This window comes from Hemiscyllium ocellatum, chromosome 39, assembly GCF_020745735.1.
Source record: "Hemiscyllium ocellatum isolate sHemOce1 chromosome 39, sHemOce1.pat.X.cur, whole genome shotgun sequence".
NCBI classification, from domain to species: Eukaryota; Metazoa; Chordata; class Chondrichthyes; order Orectolobiformes; family Hemiscylliidae; genus Hemiscyllium; species Hemiscyllium ocellatum.
The window spans coordinates 529,027-542,804 of record NC_083439.1 but is presented as its reverse complement, the minus strand read 5'-3'; the positions used below and the strand labels follow the sequence as shown (position 1 = coordinate 542,804).

The 13,778-nt window shown below is 52.0% G+C and overlaps 1 protein-coding gene across 1 annotated transcript in view; it reads right to left on the bottom strand.

The window, feature by feature from the left end:
• bloc1s6 (biogenesis of lysosomal organelles complex-1, subunit 6, pallidin) overlaps positions 1–12,834 on the bottom strand; it is a 32,456-nt gene extending 19,622 nt beyond the window's left edge. The window contains exons 1-2 of the mRNA XM_060852920.1: positions 12,684–12,834; positions 4,197–4,276 (exon numbers count right to left, since the gene is read on the bottom strand). Coding sequence (XP_060708903.1) covers positions 4,197–4,251 — 55 coding nt within the window. The 5' untranslated portion in view covers positions 4,252–4,276; positions 12,684–12,834. The remainder of the gene's footprint in view (positions 1–4,196; positions 4,277–12,683) is intronic.
• Positions 12,835–13,778: the final 944 nt, after the last annotated feature.

The following is a 13,778-nucleotide window of genomic DNA, read 5'->3' as shown; positions in this document are numbered from 1 at the left end:
TCACTCCCTCCTGCACCAGGGCATCCTGGTCCTCACAGTGAGCCCCTGTACTCCCCATCCCAAACCAGGGAAGCTGGGCCAATGGAGGTTTGTGCAGGATCTGAATGCGATTAACGCTATTGTTGTTCCCTGCTCTCCAGCAGTTCCGGATGCTAATGCAATCCTTATGAGCCTTCCTGCTACCGTTATCTGTTTTTCAGTTATAGACCTCTGCTCAGCCTTTTTCTCCATTAAATTGTCTCCCCAAAGTCAGTACCTTTTTGCCTTTACTTATGGCGGTCGCCGATATACATGGACACGGCTTCCCCAAGGGTACACGGAGAACCCCACAGTGTATGCCTCTGCAGTGCACCGGACCCTGAAGGACCTCTGCCTGCCAGGTCACAGTACCTTGATCCAGTACGCCAAAGATCTGCTTGTGGCTTCGGCCTTGCCTACGACATGATGGACACTAGCACTGCTCCATTGTCTGGCTCAGAATGGACATAAAGTCTCACTGGGGAAAATGCAGCTGTGCCAGAAGAAAGTGCAGTACCTGGGATAAAAGCTTACGCACGGTCTCAGAGGTTTATCTCCGGATCGTGTTGCAACCATTGTCAAACTTTCTCCTCCTGCTTCGCGTACTAAACTGCTGTCTTTCCTGGGCATGGTGAACTATTGCAGACACTGAATCCCAGACTATCGTATTGTTAATGCGCCTCTCCGTGAGGCTTCCCCACCAAAGCAACCGACCCGGGTGACATGGACGCCTGAGATGTCACGGGTCTTTGACACACTTAAACAATGCCTGGCCTCGGCTCCTGCTCTGGGCATATCTAACTATATGCTGCCATTTCAGCTTTATGTACATGAAAAAGAGGGATATGCATCTGGCATTTTGACATAGATGCATGGGGATCTCCGATGCCCTGTAGACCACCTGTTGTAAGGGGAATGCCGGCCTGTTTGCGTGCTGTGGCTGCTGCTGTAATGGTAGAAAAGTCCACCCTTATTGTGATGGATTATCCGTGCACTGTCCTTGTGTCTCATTCAGTCTCCCTGCTGCTAAATTTACCAGCAACCCAACATGTTACAGCATCACTGAGAACTGGCTACGAGGTCATCTTACTATCCCGTACCTACCTTACCTTGCAACATGCACCCGTGCTGAACCCGGCCACCCTTCTCCCAATCTCCCATGACCCACCTGTGGCGGACCATGACTGCTTGCAGTCAGTCCAGGAGGTTGTTACCCCCCCACCCTGACCTCTCTGAGACCCCGCTGGACAACCCAGACATGATTCTCTTTATTGATGGTTCCTCTTTTCGGCTCTCGGACCATCAAACCTTGGCCGGATATGCAATCAACAACCCCAATTGGTTGCATTGCCGGAAGGGACCTCTGCGCAAGCAACCGAACTGTTTGCCCTCACCAGGGCCTGTATTCTAACTGATAGAAAGTCTGTTAAAACTTACACTGACTCTAGATATGCTTTTGGAGTAGTCCATGATTTTGGAGCCCAATGGAAACATAGAGGATTTATTACTTCCTCTGGACGACCCCTCCAACATGCCCTGCTCATTAACAACCTTCTGCAGGCTATAATGCTTCCCTCTGCTGTGGCTGTGATTAAGTATGCGGCCCATACTGCTACAGACGATCCAATATCCCAAGGGAATGCGCGGGCTGACCAAGCTGCCAAACAAGCAGCTTTAACCCCCACTGTGTATGTTTTGCAAGCTCTCAAGAGGGGGAAGTCAAAAGACGCTTTAGACCTACAGGCGGATAGGATAGTGGCCACTCAGTGGCTCGCACTTCAGGCCAAGAAAGATAGTTGGGCACGTATAGGGGCTAAGGAATCAAGCAGCTTAGGAAACACCCGGATGGTAGAATTGTCTGCCTCTGATCACATCTGCATGTTTTGGCACTGGCTGCCTATGGAGTTGGTCATACAGGAAGACGGGGAATGATACATGCAGTAAGACAAAGCTGGTACGCTCCTGGCTTCACTGCAGCGGCACAAGCCCTAGTGTCCCATTGCCTGATCAACCTACAGAATATTAATGTTAAACCACTGGCCAACTATGACCATTTGCCTATCCCAGATGGGTCCTTCCAACAGTTGCAGATCGACTTTGCCCATATGCCGCCCAAATACCTGCTGGTCAGAATGGATATGTTTTCCAAATGGGTGGAAGCTTTCCCTACAAGTATGGATGATGCTGGAACAGTGGTTAAGTGTCTCATGAAGGATGTGGTTCCTCAGTTTGGTGTCCCGAATAGTGTTAACAGTGGCAGACTGATGCATTTTACTGCAGAGGTCACAAAAGGGGTTAGTAAAATTTTGGGTATTACATGGAAACACCACATTCTGTATCAGCCCCAGTCCTCGGGGATGGTGGAACGGATGAATGGTACCCTTAAAACTACTTTAACCAAGGTCACCCAGGATACGGGTCTGCCCTGGCCAGAGGCATTGCCACTAGCCCTTTACACTCTCCGGGGCCAAGTTAATCGAACTACGGGACTAACTCTCTTTGAGGTACTCCTGGGCTGCCCAATGCCCACGGGGCTCCGACCCCCCAAACTTCCCGCAGATGTGGTACTGCTTCTCACTCATGAGTCCCTTCTGGATTATGCCAGGTCAACACCCACAACCATGAGTTGGTTAAGGAGACCCTTCCCGTGCCGTGTGATGGCCCCATGCATCCGTTCCACCCAGGGGAATATGTGATGATTAAATCCTTTGAAAAGAATTCCCTTTCTTCTAGGTGGAAAGGCCCATAACTCGTCCTCCTAGTGACCCGTACAGCTGTCAAGGTTGAAGGAATACCTGAACGGTTGCACGCGACCTGTTGCAAAGGAGCCCGAACAACCTGAGAGTCTTGAACAGTTTTTGCAAAAATGAAAGAAAGGTTGATATGTGTTTTGGGAAAGGAGAATACCGAGGTATATGGGTGTTGAAGAAAACTCTCGAGACTCGGACCTTGCGATCTGAGTAGTTTATTACATGATATATCATGGGGAATTCACTGTCCTAACTATGGCTCGGTGTTATTCCAAAGTGCATTAGGATACTACAGGATTATATCGAGAAAACAGATAGGAGCTGATCGTTAATTACGCAGATTGGCATGCTTACAAGGTGGTACTAAATTAGAGGTTAGTCATTATTTCAAAACTAAAGCACTATTATGCATTCTACAAGTGGACAGATCAAATGGTATCAGCACCTGCTTTAGTTACACAGATTGCTAATACTAAGCAGAGATATCCCTAATTGGCTGAATGATCGTGAAGAGGCAATAAATAGAGAAGGAAGGAGGACTAATTGGAAAGTCTGTGTCAACTTGACTGGTTCTACAGCTTGCGCTGATCATTCAGCAAAGGGAGGAGACACGATCTTGAGAAGGAAGATAAGGACAACCTTTCACATTACCTCACAGTAAGGAATGCAGAGCCAGCAAAATTCTGGCTGGGGACAAAAAATGGAACTCTCAGCCAAATCAGGAAAATGGCTTCCAGGCAAATAATGTTAACTTTTCCCCAACAGTAACACTTACATTACACACAACCTCAACATTCTTGGCCACCAAATGGAGATATACAGTAAAGAAATGATTTGTTGCAACAAAAGTTAGACAATCCAACAACAATGATTAAAGTGCCAGTTACACTGAATACCAGTACTCACTTCATTAGCTCATTCAGTCTACATTATCAGTCTCAATTCAGGGCACACAAGTGACTAAGCAGGATATTGCGAGTCTTGGGCTTGCAGCCCAGTATGTCCTTCCTTTACTATCATCCTGCTTCTAATTCTAACTCTCCAGCATCACCCTCGCTTTTAGAATCAACTGTTCAGGGAGACACTGTCTCTGAGGGAGGGGCAGAAGTGGGTACTGCAGATGTTGGAGATTAGAGTCAAGATTAGAGTGGTGCTGGAAAAGCACAGCAGCTCAGGCAGCATCCCAGGAGCAGGAAAATCAATGTTTCGGGCTTTTGATGAAGGGCTTTTGCCCAAAACGCCAGATTTTCTGCTCCTTGGATGCTGCCTGACCTGATGTGCTTTTCCAGCACCACTCTAATCTTTACTCTGAGGGAGGGGCATCCAGTGCCAAGGCAGACTGGGAAAGTGGAAGTTCAGGGGTTAATGCTCAAAAATAATGGAGTACATTAATAACCTTGCTTACTCTGTCCAACCAATTCATCTTACCTTCCATGAGGTTCTGTTCTGGAGATGTACTTGGACCAATGTTCTGTGGCTCCATGGCTTCCTGGGTTTGACACCTGCTGCTTTTCACAAAATCAATAATGCATAAAATATCAGTAAACTGTAACCGCATTCAACAGATTTTCCATCTGTTGTAAAATCTGTCCCATTTCCCAAAACTTTCACTACTTCCCCATTTTGTTACAACCATCTGAGACTATGATAATTCACAAACATGGTGTCATATTTCACCATGGAAGTGGGGAGCCTGTAGAATTCCCTCCCACAGAAAGTTGTTGTGCCAAGTCCTGTAACTGTTTTCTATTTCTCTATGGACTGGGTGGGTGGTCTTATGAGGTGAGGCTTGTAGCTGCTGGAGGTCAGATGAATAGGAATTGACTTCATTGAAACATATAAGATTTGAGGGATCTTGACAGATTGTATGTGGACAGGGTGTTTTCTGTCATGATAGAATCTCGATGTTGGGATCACTGTTTAAAATTAAGAGGTGACCCATTTTAAACACAGATGAGGAAAATTTTCTTTTTCTCTGGGGATCACAATGCATTGGAGCTGTTTTCCTGAAATGGCTGTGGAAGCAGATGTTTTGAATACTTTTAAAGGTGAGATGGACAGATTCTACTAAGTGAAAAGTGAAAGGTTATTGGCAGATGAGGAAATGCCGATTTGAGATTACAATCTAATCAGCCCTAATCTTATTGAACTTTGGAGCAGGCTCAAGGGACAAAGGGCTATTTCTGCTTCTAGTTTCTATGAACTCAATATCCCTGGAATATTCCAGTATCATCCCAGTTGCTCTCCTACTCTCCTTGACTGATGTCTTGGATCACGGGGGGGGGGGGGCATTGCTGACCCACCAGCTTCTCTATCCCCAATCTCCCACTATCCCACACTGCAACTCCCAATATACCCCATACCCCCACATCTCAACCCAATATACCCCTAATCTCCCCACTGCCCCACACCTCAACCCAATATACCCCCATCCCCGCACTACACAAGATCTCAAACCAATATACCCCCATCCCCCCCACTGCCCCACAACTCAGCCCAATATACCCCTATTCCCCCACTACTCCACACCTCAACCCAATATACCCCAATCCTCCCACTACTCCACACCTCAACCCAATATATCCCAATACCCTCACTATCCCGGACCTCAACTGACAACCGGAAGCGGCAGATTCAAACCACTACAAATGCCAGAGGAAACATCACAGAAGCGCTTCACAGGAGGCTCCCATGCACTGAGGATGTCACCTAGACAGGGGAACGAAACATCTGCAACACAAATTCCCAGTTTGGTGAACATCCCCCCCCATCCCCCACTACCCCACATCTCAACACCATATATACCCCAATCCACCCACTGCCCCACACCTCAACACAATATACCCCCACTACCCCACACCCCAACCCAATATACCCCTATCTCCCCACTCTCCCACACAACCCAATATACCTCCATCCCCCCACTGCCCCAGACCTCAACACAATATACCCCATCCCCCGACTATCCCACACCACAATCCAATATACTCCCATTCCCCACTATCCCACACCATAACCCAACATACCACCATCACCCACTGTCCCACACCACAACCCAACATACCCCCATCCCCCCGACTGTCCCACACCACAACCCAATATACCCCCATCCCCCCACTGCCTCACACCATAACCCAATATACCCCCATCCCCCCACTGCCTCACACCACAACCCAATATACCCCCATCCCCCCACTGCCCCACACCACAACCCAATATAACCCCATCCCCCCCACTGCCCCACAGCACAACCCAATATACCCCCATCCCCCCCCACTGCCCCACAGCACAACCCAATATACCCCCATCCCCCCCACTGCCCCACAGCACAACCCAATATACCCCCATCCCCCCCACTGCCCCACACCACAACCCAATATACCACCATCCCCCCACTGCCCCACACCACAACCCAATATACCCCCATCCACCCCACTATCCCACACAAACCAATATGTCATCACTGCCCCACACCGCAACCCAATATACCCCTATCCTCACGCAACCCAATATACCCCCCATCCCCCCACTATCCCACACAAACCAATATGTCATCACTACCCCCATCCCCCCCACTACCCCACACCTCAACCCAATATACCCCCATCCCCCCCACTGCCCCACAGCACAACCCAATATACCCCCATCCCCCCCACTGCCCCACACCACAACCCAATATACCACCATCCCCCCACTGCCCCACACCACAACCCAATATACCCCCATCCACCCCACTATCCCACACAAACCAATATGTCATCACTGCCCCACACCGCAACCCAATATACCCCTATCCTCACGCAACCCAATATACCCCCCATCCCCCCACTATCCCACACAAACCAATATGTCATCACTACCCCCACCCCCCCCACTACCCCACACCTCAACCCAATAATACCCCCATCCCCCCACTGCCCCACACCTCAACCCAATATACCCCCATCCCCCCACTGCCCCACACCTCAACCCAATATACCCCCATCCCCCCACTGCCCCACACCTCAACCCAATATACCCCCATCCCCCCACTGCCCCACACCTCAACCCAATATACCCCCATCCCCCCACTGCCCCACACCACAACCCAATATACCCCCATCCCCCCACTGCCCCACACCACAACCCAATATACCCCCATCCCCCCCACTGCCCCACAGCACAACCCAATATACCCCCATCCCCCCCACTGCCCCACAGCACAACCCAATATACCCCCATCCCCCCCACTGCCCCACAGCACAACCCAATATACCCCCATCCCCCCCACTGCCCCACACCACAACCCAATATACCACCATCCCCCCACTGCCCCACACCACAACCCAATATACCCCCATCCACCCCACTATAACCAATATGTCATCACTGCCCCACACCGCAACCCAATATACCCCTATCCTCACGCAACCCAATATACCCCCCATCCCCCCACTATCCCACACAAACCAATATGTCATCACTACCCCCATCCCCCCCACTACCCCACACCTCAACCCAATATACCCCCATCCCCCCACTGCCCCACACCTCAACCCAATATACCCCCATCCCCCCACTGCCCCACACCTCAACCCAATATACCCCAATCCCCCCCACTGCCCCACACCTCAACCCAATATACCCCTATCCCCCCCAATGCCCCACACCATAACCCAATATACCCCCATCCCCCCACTGCCTCACACCACAACCCAATATACCCCCATCCCCCCACTGCCCCACACCACAACCCAATATACCCCCATCCCCCCACTGCCCCACACCACAACCCAATATACCCCCATCCCCCCCACTGCCCTACAGCACAACCCAATATACCCCCATCCCCCCCCACTGCCCCACAGCACAACCCAATATACCCCCATCCCCCCCACTGCCCCACAGCACAACCCAATATACCCCCATCCCCCCCACTGCCCCACACCACAACCCAATATACCACCATCCCCCCACTGCCCCACACCACAACCCAATATACCCCCATCCACCCCACTATCCCACACAAACCAATATGTCATCACTGCCCCACACCGCAACCCAATATACCCCTATCCTCACGCAACCCAATATACCCCCCATCCCCCCACTATCCCACACAAACCAATATGTCATCACTACCCCCATCCCCCCCACTACCCCACACCTCAACCCAATATACCCCCATCCCCCCCACTGCCCCACAGCACAACCCAATATACCCCCATTCCCCCCACTGCCCCACACCACAACCCAATATACCACCATCCCCCCACTGCCCCACACCACAACCCAATATACCCCCATCCACCCCACTGCCCCACACCACAACCCAATATACCCCCATCCACCCCACTATCCCACACAAACCAATATGTCATCACTGCCCCACACCGCAACCCAATATACCCCTATCCTCACGCAACCCAATATACCCCCCATCCCCCCACTATCCCACACAAACCAATATGTCATCACTACCCCCACCCCCCCCACTACCCCACACCTCAACCCAATATACCCCCATCCCCCCACTGCCCCACACCTCAACCCAATATACCCCCATCCCCCCACTGCCCCACACCTCAACCCAATATACCCCCATCCCCCCACTGCCCCACACCTCAACCCAATATACCCCCATCCCCCCACTGCCCCACACCTCAACCCAATATACCCCCATCCCCCCACTGCCCCACACCTCAACCCAATATACCCCCATCCCCCCACTGCCCCACACCTCAACCCAATATACCCCCATCCCCCCACTGCCCCACACCTCAACCCAATATACCCCCATCCCCCCACTGCCCCACACCTCAACCCAATATACCCCCATCCCCCCACTGCCCCACACCTCAACCCAATATACCCCCATCCCCCCACTGCCCCACACCTCAACCCAATATACCCCCATCCCCCCACTGCCCCACACCTCAACCCAATATACCCCCATCCCCCCACTGCCCCACACCTCAACCCAATATACCCCCATCCCCCCACTGCCCCACACCTCAACCCAATATACCCCCATCCCCCCACTGCCCCACACCTCAACCCAATATACCCCCATCCCCCCACTGCCCCACACCTCAACCCAATATACCCCCATCCCCCCACTGCCCCACACCTCAACCCAATATACCCCCATCCCCCCACTGCCCCACACCTCAACCCAATATACCCCCATCCCCCCACTGCCCCACACCTCAACCCAATATACCCCCATCCCCCCACTGCCCCACACCTCAACCCAATATACCCCCATCCCCCCACTGCCCCACACCTCAACCCAATATACCCCCATTCCCCCCCACTGCCCCACACCTCAACGCAATATACCCCCATTCCCCCCCCACTGCCCCACACCTCAACGCAATATACCCCCATTCCCCCCCACTGCCCCACACCTCAACCCAATATACCCCCATCCCCCCACTATCCCACACCACAACCCAATATACGCATCCTCCACTATCCCACACCACAACCCAATATACCCCCACCCACCCCTTCCCCCCACCCCACCCCACTATCCCACACCACAACCCAATATACCCCATAATATAAAGGAGGATAGTAAAAGTTTTTTGAGGTATGTGAAAAGCAAAAAAATGGTTAAGACTAAAATTGTGCCCTTGAAGACAGAAACTGGGGAATATATTACAGGGAACAAAGAACTGGCAGAAGAATTGAATTGGTACTTCAGATCTGTGTTCTCTGGGGAAGACATAAGCAATCTCCTTGAGGTAACAGTGGCTGAAGGACCTGAACTGAAGGGAATTTATATTTGCCAGGAATTGGTGTTGGAGAGACTGTTAGGTCTGAAGGTTGATAAGTCCCCGGGGCCTGATGGTCTACATCCCAGGGTACTGAAGGAGGTGGCTCGAGAAATTGTGGATGCGTTGGTGATTATTTTCCAGAGTTCGATAGATTTGGGATCAGTTCCTGCGGATTGGAGGGTGGCAATTGTTATACCACTTTTTAAGAAAGGTGGGAGAGAGAAAGCAGGAAATTATAGACCAGTTAGTCTGACCTCAGTAATGGGAAAGATGCTGGAGTCTATTATAAAGGATGAAATTACGACACATCTGGATAGTAGTAACAGAATAGGTCAGAGTCAGCATGGATTTATGCAGGGGAAATCATGCTTGACAAATCTTCTGGAATTTTTTGAGGATGTAACTCTGAAGATGGACGAGGGAGATCCAGTAGATGTAGTGTACCTGAACTCTCAGAAAGCTTTTGATAAAGTCCCACATAGGAGGTTAGTGAGCAAAATTAGGGCGCATGGTATTGGGGACTAACTTGGATTGAAAGTTGGTTGGCTGATAGGAAAAGAACAGTAGTGATAAATGGCTCCATTTCGGAATGGCAGGCAGTGACCAGTGGGGTACCGCAGGGATCAGTGCTGGGACCGTAGCTTTTTACAATATATGTTAATGATATAGAAGATGGTATTAGTAATAACATTAGCAAATTTGCTGATGATACTAAGCTGGGTGGCAGGGTGAAATGTGATGAGGATGTTAGGAGATTACAGAGTGACCTGGACAAGTTAGGTGAGTGGGCAGATGCATGGCAGATGCAGTTTAATGTGGATAAACGTATGGTTATCCACTTTGGTGGCAAGAACAGGAAGGCAGATTACTATCTCAATGGAATTAATTTAGGTAAAGGGGCAGGACAGAGAGATCTGGGTGTTCTTGTACACCAGTCAATGAAGGTAAGCATGCAGGTACAGCAGGTAGTAAAGAAGGCTAATAGCATGCTGGCCTTCATAACAAGAGGGATTGAGTATAAAAGCAAAGAGGTTCTTCTGCAGCAGTACAGGGCCTTGGTGAGACCACACCTGGAGTATTGTGTGCAGTTCTGGTCTCCAAATTTGAGAAAAGACATTCTGGCTATTGAGGGAGTGCAGCGTAGGTTCACGAGGTCAATTCCTGGAATGGCGGGATTACCTTACACTGAAAGACTGGAGCGACTGGGCTTATATACCCTTGAGTTTAGAAGACTGAGAGGGGATATGATTGAGATATACAAGATTATTAAAGGATTGGACACTCTGGAGGCAGGACACATGTTTCCACTGACGGGTGAGTGCCAAACCAGAGGACACAGCATAAAAATACGGGGTAGACCATTTAGGACAGAGATGAGGAGAAACTTCTTCACCCAGAGAGTGGTGGCTGTGTGGAATGCTCTGCTCCAGAGGGCCGTGGAGGCCCAGTCTCTGGATTCATTTAAAAAAGAGTTGGATAGAGCTCTCAATGATAGTGGAATCAAGGGTTATGGAGATAAGGCAGGAACAGGATACTGATTAAGGATGATCAGCCATGATCATATTGAGTGGTGGTGCAGGCTCAAAGGGCAGAATGGCCTACTCCTGCACCTATTGTCTATCGTCTATTATCCCACTGCCCTACACCACAACCCAATATACACCCATCCCCCCACTGCCCCACATTACAACCCAATATACACCCATCCCCCCACACCACAATCCAACATACCCCCATCCCCACACTGCCCCACACCTCAACACAATATATCCCAATCCACCCAGCCCACACCTCAACCCAATATACACCAATCCCCCAACTGCCCGGCATCACAACCCAATATACCCCCCATCCCCACACCTCAACCCAATATACCCCCATCCTCCCAATGCCCCACAACACAACCCAGTATAAGCCCATCCCCACACCTCAACCCAATATACCCCAATCCCCCAATGCCCCAAACCACAACCCAATATACCCCAATACCCCGACACCTCAACACAATATATCCCAATCCCCCCAATGCCCCAAACCACAACCCAATATACCCCAATCCCCTGACACCAAAACCCAATATACCCCAATACCCCGACACCAAAACCCAATATACCCCAATACCCCGACACCTCAACCCAATATACCCCAATCCCCCCAATGCCCCAAACCACAACCCAATATACCCCAATCCCCTGACACCAAAACCCAATATACCCCAATACCCCGACACCAAAACCCAATATACCCCAATACCCCGACACCTCAACCCAATATACCCCAATACCCCCAGACCACAACCCGATATACCCCAACCCCCCCACACCACAACCCGATATACCCCAACCCCCACCACCCGATATACCCCCATCCCCCACCACCCGATATACCCCCATCCCCCACACCACCCGATATACCCCACCCCCCACACCACCCGATATACCCCCATCCCCCCACACCACCCGATATACCATCACCCCACAGCACCCGATATACCCCCATCCCCCCACACCACCCGATATACCATCACCCCACAGCACCCGATATACCCCCATCCCCCCACACCACCCGATATACCCCCATCCCCCCACACCACCCGATATACCCCCATCCCCCCACACCACCCGATATACCCCCATCCCCCCACACCACCCGATATACCCCCATCCCCCCACACCACCCGATATACCCCCATCCCCCCACACCACCCGATATACCATCCCCCCACACCACCCGATATACCCCATCCCCCCACACCACCCGATATACCCCATCCCCCCACACCACCCGATATACCCCCATCCCCCCACACCACCCGATATACCCCCCCCCCACACCACCCGATATACCCCCCCCCACACCACCCGATATACCCCCATCCCCCCACACCACCCGATATACCCCCATCCCCCCACACCACCCCCCACACCACCCGATATACCCCCATCCCCCCACACCACCCCCAACCCAATATACCCCCATCCCCGCCTCTATCTCCACCCACAAGCCCCTCTCCATTACCCCCTCCCTCTAGACCGGGAGGGGGCACGGGGCCTGCGGTTCCCTGCTGAAGCCTCCCCCTTTCCTGCACCGACCCTCCGGTCGGCAGAGCCCGGGCCCCGGCTCCAGGTGCGGGCCGTGTCCCGGGTTCCGGTACCTGGTGCGGCTCAGCGCTGGGGAGATGGGGGACCGAGCTCCGGCCGGAGACACACCCGATCCCGGAGGAGGCGGTGGCGGCGGCTCCTGCAGCCAAGAGCCCGAGCTTCCCGCAGGCCCTGCCCCTGGAGCCACCCTGCCCCTCACCCCTCCCCTGACCCTTCACCCCACTCTGACCCCTCACCCCACTCTGACCCCTCAACCCCTCCCCTGACCCCTCAACTCCACCCAGTCCCTCACCCCCTCCCTGACCCATCAACCCCTCCCCTGACCCCTCAACCCACTCTGACCCCTCAACCCCTCCCTGACCCCTCAACCCCACACTGCCCCTCACCCTCTCACCCCACTCTGACCCCTCAACCCTACCCTGCCCCTCACCCCCTCCCTGACTCCTCAATCCCTCCCGACCCCTCGCCCCACTCTGACCCCTCAACCCCACACTGCCCCTCATCCCCTCCCTGACCCCTCAACCCCTCCCCGACTTCCCACCCCTCTCTGCCCCTCACTTCACATTCTCCACCCCCACCCTGTCCCCTCACCCACTCTCTGCCCCCTCTCCCCCACCCTACCCCTCACTCCTGAACCTCCGCTTCCCCCCAACCAATCCCCAACCCTGGATGTAGGTCTGCCCGCTGAGCTGGAAGGTTTGTTTTCAGACATTTCGTCACCATACTCAGTAACATCTTCAGTGAGCCTCCAAATCCCAACCTGTCCCCTTACCTGCTACCTGCCCTAATGGCTTAATTCTGCTCCTTTATCAGTTGGTGACATTTCTTTGGTGAAATTGTAATCAAACCCTTTCAATTGAATTCATAAGAACACCATATGAAAGTTTTGATCACCTACAGAGACTTATTATTCAGCTTATCAACTCTCCACTCTCACCATTTGTATTATTTTTTGATCTCACTGCCTCTAAATTCAGTGCCTGTATCCTTTTCTTCACTTCACCCAAAAAAGGTGGTGGTGGTCAAAGTATTGGAGAGGATTCGGAGAGACAGAATATATGTTTATTTGGAAAAGCATCGTTTGATTATAGATAATCAGCATGGCTTTGTGAGGGACAGGTTATGCCTCACAAACCATATTGAATTCT